At 58.4% G+C, this 7,695-nt stretch overlaps 1 protein-coding gene across 2 annotated transcripts in view; it reads left to right on the top strand.

The window, feature by feature from the left end:
• The first annotated feature begins 2,533 nt into the window (after nucleotides 1-2,533).
• The window catches only part of PRKD2 (protein kinase D2), a 35,235-nt gene continuing 30,073 nt past the window's right edge, over nucleotides 2,534-7,695 (top strand). The window contains exons 1-2 of one of the 2 annotated variants that reach the window (XM_086690186.1): nucleotides 2,534-3,537; nucleotides 5,650-5,788. In XM_086690186.1, the coding sequence (XP_086546312.1) occupies nucleotides 3,298-3,537; nucleotides 5,650-5,788 (379 nt within the window). In that variant the 5' untranslated portion in view covers nucleotides 2,534-3,297. The remainder of the gene's footprint in view (nucleotides 3,538-5,649; nucleotides 5,789-7,695) is intronic. The other variant, XM_086690187.1, reaches the window with a different exon arrangement.

The raw sequence follows: 7,695 nt of genomic DNA, 5'->3' as shown, positions 1-7,695 counted from the left end.
TGGGTGGCGGTGCTGACTGTTGAGGGGGCTCAGGGGACCGGGGACTTCAGGAGAGGGGTAATGGGTTCTGCCTGGGCTGGGTGGAGCTCAGGGAGGGGATGATGGGTTGGGGTTTTGTGGTAGGGTGCGGGGGGGGGGGTGCCAGAGAGGGGCCCAGGGTTTGGGCGGGTTGTGGGTGGAGGGCCGGAAATGGGGGCACAGGACCGAATCTCCCCGGGCCCCTCCTTTCTGTTCCTGAGCACACTCCTTCCCCAGGGGCCTCAGCAGCAGCCTGGGGGCAGAGCCCTGAGAAACACGACATGTTGTGACAGCTTGAGACTCCCCCTCCCCACCCCCAGCCCCCATGTGTGATGGGTGGTAGGAGGCCAGAGGGCTCATCCTGAGTACTTAACTCCCCACCTCGCCTGTCCTCCCCACGTGGGCCTGGGCTTACTAGAGCCTCAGCCACCATGGAGGGTGAAGGGAGAGCTCCCGCCATGCGGGGAGGAGCCCTGAGGAGTCCCTTCCCCTCACCAAGGTGGTCAGACCCAAGTGGTCAGGTATGCACCCAGTGGGAACCAGATGCCACGCCAAGTTCCTCACGTGCTATTTCACTGGGTCCTCACGACACCCTCCAAAAGTGGGATCGTTAGACCAAGCTACAGAAAATGGGGTGCAGGCGGGGGGCTGCTCAGGGCCTCCAGAAGGTCATCAGAATTTGTACCCAGTCCTGTGGGACTCCCTCTGCACACCCCTGGCCCTCGGCATGGTCTGTACAACGTGCCGGATGCTAAGGCCCACCCCCTGGGTTGTCAAGGGCTGTGCCCCAGTGCCCACAGTAGGACCTGGCTCCTGTCGGGGCCCTAGGAACGCTTGAAGAAGGATGCAGGTTGGCAGATGGCCATCAGGTGACACTGACAGGAGCCTAACTGTGAGCTCCACGTGGCCTTGTTCACCCCTCATCCCTCTGGGCGCTGAGCAGCTTCCCCAGGTGGTGGTTTGGGTTTTCACTCCAGCCTCAGACTTCCTTCCTTCCCCAGCCCCAGCCGGCCCAGCCCCCGGATGTGGTGGCAGTCGCTACTGTACCGACGACCTCAGCTGCCCCTAGCAGCCCTTTACCGGGAAGGGGGGCCCGTCTCAAGGCCCCCAGCCCCAGCCAGCCCTGCTGGTCTGGAACCCAGGCGGGCAGGTGGCCCATCTCTACTGGGATGTCTTTGGAGCTCAAAGCCAGGCCTTGAACCTTCAGTGAAGGGGATGGGGGCGGTAGCAGCTTCAGTGGTGATCTCGGACAAGTCGTAATGCCCCATGGGGGGGTTCTGTTTCCTGAATGTAAACTAATGGCAGCCACTCTTCTTATTAGCTGGGGAAGAGAAATCGAGTCTGAATTGCTCCTGAACAGGCTGGAGGAACTGTTTTAGGACAAGCTTGGCACGTAGTAGGCCGGCATTCAATGCTTCCCGAGACGACTGACTGAATGAACATACTCTACTTAACCCCTGAGTGCTCGAGGTGCCTACCTCGAGGTGCACCTTTATTTGTGCAAATTACAGTGATGGCCACCACCTACTGAACCTCAGCTGTGTGCCAGGCGCCATCATACAACCTCATTAATCCCCACAAAGACCCTCTGGGGTCAGTCCTATCACTGTCCCATCTAACAGAGGGAGAAACAGGCCCAGAGAGGGGAAGCCACTCACCTAAAGGCACACAGACACATGCACAGTTCCCCCAGGAGAACAAACTGTTCTCCCTCTATGAGGTGGGGGTGGGGGTGTTGTCTTCCCCAGTTGCTATGGCCCTTTCAGGCACCCCCCCCCCCCCAACTCCCGGTCTGTGGCTCTCCACTCCTGAGGGCTGGGGCGGAGTGGCGAGCTGATTAAAGGAAACTACACCCCTTCTCTGTCGGCCCTGGGTCTGACTCTCCCTGCACAGATAATCCAGCTCCAGCCCCTCCAGGTTTCTCCATGCACCTTGCCAAGATTTCCAGAGACAGACATGAGTCAAGGTCCTTCTGCCCATCTGGAGACCTCTGCCTTCCCATCTGTGTAGCGGGCTTGAGGGGGGGAGGGATCTCTACAGCACCCCCTCTCCTGGGCGGGGTGGGGTAGGGGTGGGGAGGACGACGATCTGAGAAGAGGCAGACCGAGTTCAGAGATCCCGGAGCGGGCTGGACCTGACACCAGTTTCCCACCCTTTCCCCTGCGGTGGGCGCCGGATGCCGGCCAGGCTAGACGGGCCCCCTTCCTTAAAGGGCCAGGCGCCTCCTCAGCCCGGGCCCCCGCGACCTGTGGCGGGGATGAGGGTGCCTCGCCCCTCCTCTCCAACTCTGGGAATAGTTAACTTTCTAGACTTGGGTGTGTTGGGGGGTAGGAATCGGTCCCGGATCCCTGCCCTGCCCTGCATCTCGCACCCCAGACTCCCGGACCCAGGAGGGGCAGGTGACGCCCCCACTCGGAGGTGCGGGGCCCGCCCTCTCCTTCCGCCCCCGGCCCCTCGACAGACTCCGCCCATCTCGACGTCACCGAGGCCCGCGCGGATTGGCCGACTGCGCCATCGCTCCGGACACTTCCTCCTGGGCCGCAGCCGCAGAGTTAAACTTTGGAGGGGGAAAAAGAGCCACCGGCGCCCGGCGCCGGGCGACCCTCCCTTGCCCCCCCCCCCGCCCCCTCCACCGCCGCTGGGAACGCCCCCTTCTCCACGGCCCCCGACCGAACTTTTCTCCAACTTCTGAGACCCGTGAGATTCCCTCCTTAGTACCCCGGCCCTCAGGATCCCTCTGCCCATCCCTGGGCCCGTCGGATCCCTGGGATCCACTCGATCCCCGACTCAGAGACTCCTGTCCTCCACCCCCAGGGTCTGGTGAATCCCCTCGGGCCCCCTTCTTAATTGGATCCTCTTCTTAGAGCCATTGGATTCTGCGATCCTACTCCCCCCCACCCCCTCCGCCCGCTCTCTTCTCAAGCCTTTCTCTCCCCAAGGGGCCTCTGGATCCTGGGCTCTCCTGATCCCTGAGATCCCGACCTGCTAGATTTTCTTGATTTCTTAGAATCTCTCAATCTCTGGGTGCCTCAAACCATTAGATCTCTCCTTTATGATTCCCGGACGTCTGATCCACTGGATCACACTTCTCTAATTTCCCAGGGTCCCGCCATCCTCGAGTGCCCTCAACCTGCTAGGTTTCTTTTCTCGTAGCCCCGGGATCCCCGCACTCCCGCTACCAGCTTACGAGCTCCCTTGGATCCAGTGGCCCGGGGTCCCCGGACTCCTTCAGCCGGATCCCGGGTGGGCGCCGGGCGGCCGGTCCCGGGCCTTTCCCCTATGGCCGCCCCCCCCTCCCATCTCGCCGGGCTCCCAGGCTCTCCCGGGCCTGGGTCTCCTCCGCCGCCCGGCGGCTTGGAGTTGCAGTCGCCGCCACCGCAGCTGGCCCAGATCCCAGCTCCGAGCTCCGGGGTCTCCTTCCACATCCAGATCGGGCTGACCCGCGAGTTTGTGCTGCTGCCCACCGCCTCCGAGCTGGCCCATGTGAAGCAGCTGGCTTGCTCCATCGTGGACCAGAAGGTGAGGGTGCAGCGTCTCTCCTCCAGCTTGGGGAGAGGTCTGCAGGGGGGCGGGGCGCTGCCAGAGGTGGCCTGGAGCCCGGCATAGGGGAGGGAGAAGAAGGACGATGAAACCTTGGGCGACTGGGAGGTGGGGGTGGGGCATTTAGCCCCCCAGTTGCCTCCTCACCCCACTCTCCTTTTGAGGGAGGCCAGGGCAAGGGTGGGGTGCTCCAAAGGTCTCCCCAAGTTGCGTGTCCCTGTATGTTGTTTGTTGTTTTCTGCAGCCAGCAGGGAGGAAGGGAGAGGCCAGCTAGGTGTAGAAGTGGGAAGGAAGGGGCCGGTGGGGTGAGCAGATGGGGGACCTCCGCATTCAAGCCCATCCCGGACCTCCCATTTGGTGGAAACAGTAGAAATCCAAGCCGCACTGGCTGTGGCTATCGGGTGACACGTGTGGGTGTGGGCGCTTGCACTAGCTGCCGTGGGGTAAGTGAGGTCTCAGAGCCCAATCTCTGCCCTCCCCCAGGCCTGAGATGTGTGTGGTGGGGCCAGCACCTCTTTGGAACCCCCAGAAGCTCTGGGGACTCTGTCCCCACTCCTCAGGTCTGATGCCGGCCTATGAAAACAGGCCTTCCCCAACCCCAGCCTTACCTCGGTGAGAAGCTGGGGATCACGGGCCGAGGGGGAATCAGGTGGCACTCAATGCGTGAATTCTAGAACGTCAAAAGTTAGGATAGTGGGATTCTCTGTTGTTGGAGTTCGAGACTGTAAAAATGTTAGAATATTGGATTCCTGGGCTGCTGGAATCCTAGACTGTGAACATGTTAGACTTTTGGAATGCTGGGTTGTTGCAATCCTAATGGTAAAATATTCAAACACTAGAATCCTTGTGTATTAGATTTCTAGAACATGAAAATACCAGACCGTGCTACTCTGGGGTGGCGAAATCCTCAAACATAGAATATGTTCGAACCTGAGATAGATGTATATAATACTATCATGTGAGCATGTTGGAATCCCAAAATATCCACGTTCCAGAATCTTCTCAGACCCCTGATAATGAATTCTTTGGGCTTCCGAGAAACCTCAGGAACTGAGCCAACTCCCCCGTTTTACAGACAAGGCAACTGACACCTAGAGAAAGCCCCCTCTCCCCGCTCCCCCCCCCCCCCCCACCTATCCGACCAAGCAGTCAGGGCCTAGGCCCTGTCACCTGAACCCTCTCCCAGCAGACAAGAACACATGGGGCTTCCTTCACCCTCCACCCAATCCCCAAACCCAGAGGCCTAGTTTTCACACCCAACTCAGTGGCTCTGTGAGAAAACTGGGTGGGGGGTGGGGTAGGTTGGAGGGCTGATTGCCCCCTGGGGGTAATTTGTCCGGGGGCGCTCACATCTTCTGCCTACTCCCTCAGGCCTCACCCCCGTTTTGTTGTGCCTTCTCTGTCCAGGTGTGGCACGTCCCTTCCCTTCTTCCTTCTTTCCAGCTGCCCCACCTGGGCTGTTTCACTTTCTGTTCTACCAGGTTTCATTTCCTGTCCACCACCCCCCCCCCCCCCAGCAACCAACCAGCCCAAGCTAGGGACTGGGACACCTGGGTCCTTTGGGCATTGGGTGGGGGGGCACCCTCCCTACCTCGAGCTCCCTTGAGCCCTAGCCTTCCTGCCGCCACCCCCGCACCCCCCAGATGTCCTAAATCCCCTTCTTCCAGCTGGCCCCACCCTAGTGCTGGGCTTGGAGCCAGGTAACAGGGACAGTAGATCCAGGAAGGAAGCTGGGAAGGCGGGGAGAATAAAGGAGCGGGTGTTCGCTTAGCCCCTCACCACACACACCCGCCCCCCTGGAAAATTCTAGATGCCCACGCTCCCAGAGCCACTCTCCCTCCCACCCTAGTTTCTTTGTCCGGCCACCAAACTCTGTCAGCGGTGCTGTCTCCCAGCACACCTGGGGCCCTGGCACCCCGCCCGCCTGAGCTTCGAGCTGCACCAGGGAGGGAGCAGGCAGGAAGCTAGGGCTGTGGGGTCTCTGTTTCCGGGGGAAGCTGCCGGCCCTGCCCTGGGAGCGTTCCAGACCGCCCCGCTGAAGGCAGCTCGGGGAGCCTTTCTCGGTCACCGCCTCCCTCTCCCGCCCCTCAGTTCCCCGAGTGTGGCTTCTACGGCCTTTACGACAAGATCCTTCTCTTCAAACATGACCCCACGTCGGCCAACCTCTTGCAGCTGGTGCGCTCAGTTGGAGACATCCAGGAGGGCGACCTGGTGGAGGTGGTGCTGTCGGGTGAGCGGTGGAGGCCCCCCTATGGGCGCAGCCTGTAGCTGGGGGTGGGGACGGGGCGCAGTGTGTGTGTGTGTGTGTGTGTTTGTGTGTGTGTGTGTGTGTGTGTAGAGGGGGAATGGATAGAGGTGAGACGGGACATCTGGAGGAGGGAAAGGGAGAGGTGGGCCCAGAAACCTGCTTCTTAAAGTCGGGGCCAATGGTTCGAAGCCCTGGTTGCAAATTAGAGCTTTACAAACCACGGCCTGGGAAGGAGTAAATATATTGTGCGGCTACCCCAGCAACATCAGTGAATCTCACACTTCCTAATGCCGAAAGCTGAAAGATGCTAGACATCAGACTACATATGTTATCATTTCCTTGAGGAAGCACCGAGAAGGATGCGACCGCTATACGGTGTTAGGAGGGAGGAACGTGGGTGCCTCCGGAGAAGATAGAGTGTGGGCCAGGAGGGAGATTTCTGGGGACTGATTCCAACTTCCATTATTTATCAAGATGTTAGTGACGGGGTGTGTGCAGTTTGACCATTCACTGAGCCGTGCACTTGAGATGTGACCTTGTCGATCCATGCCTCCCCCCACCCCGCCCCGTGAAATGCTAAATGGAATCAGACTCTGCGAGGCTAGATGTAGTGTGGGCACCTGTATTTTCAGCCGGAACTTAGCTACCCACTAGCCGTTCGCATTAAACAACGAATTTTTTTAATGTTTATTTATTTTTGAGAGAGACAGAGCATGAGCAGAGAGGGGCAGGGAGAGAGGGAGACACAGAATCCGAAGTAGGCTCGGGGCTCCCGACGCGGGGCTCGAGCTCACGAACCTTGAGATCGTGACCTGTGCCGAAGTCATACCCTTAACCTACTGAGCCACCCAGGCGCCCCATCCTGAGTCCGTTTCTTACTACCTCCTCTAGTCCATGAGGCCGTCACCTCCTGCCCGGACTGTTGGAGTAGCTCATGAGTCAAATCATGACACTTTGCTGCTCAGAATCCTCCCATGGCTCCCCATTGCCCTTGGAATAAAATGCGTACTCGCCTAAAATGGTCTTAAGGGTGTCCACGATCTGGCCCCTGCCAATTCCCCAAATTCATCTGTTACACTGTCCTCACTTTTCTTTGATCTGGCGGAGCTGGCCTGTTCTCTGTCCCTTGAGCAAGCCAAGCTGTCCCCCGTCTCTGGGTCTGTGCACTTGTCCTCTGTGCCTCCCTCCCTGCCCTGTCTTCTCACAGCTACCTCCTTCTTGTTATTTGGATCTGAGCTTAAGTGCCATTTCTTCCAGTGTCTGAAATTCCCTTGTTTATTTGTGTGTGCATGTTTTTTGCCTGTCTCCCCGAAAAAATGTCAGCTCCCCGAGAGTGGGGTGTAAATCTGTCTTGTTCATAGCTTTACCCTGAGTGTGTAAACGGTGCTTGGCGCACAGAAGAGAGTCCCCTTTCTGTCACACAATAACAAGGAAAATAGCTCAATATTAGACTGAATTTCGGGAGTGGGGCGGGGGTAGGAAAGAGAATGAGAGTTAGTTTAAAAATGAACCTTTAGGGGCGCCTGGGTGGGTCAGTCGGTTAAGCATCCGACTTTGGCTCAGGTCATGATCTCTCAGTTCATGAGTTCAAGCCCCGTGTTGGGGCTCTGTGCTGACAGCTCGGAGCCTGGAGCCTGCTTCGGATTCTGTGTCTCCCTCTCTCTCTGCCTTCTGCATTCCTCCCCCACTTGCACTCTGTCTCTGTCTCTCAAAAATCAACATTAAAAAAATTGAAAAAATAAATACATAAATAAAAAATAAAAATGAAACTTTAAAAATAAAAGCTAATGGGGTGCCTGGATGGCTCAGTTGGGTAAACACCCGACTTCAGCTCAGGCCATGATCTCAAAGTTCGTGAGTTCGAGCCCCACGTCGGGCTCCATGCTGAC

This window comes from Puma concolor, chromosome E2 (genome assembly GCF_028749965.1).
Source record: "Puma concolor isolate L17-30 chromosome E2, mPumCon1.1.hap2, whole genome shotgun sequence".
NCBI classification, from domain to species: Eukaryota; Metazoa; Chordata; class Mammalia; order Carnivora; family Felidae; genus Puma; species Puma concolor.
This window is presented reverse-complemented; position numbering and strand designations above follow the sequence as displayed.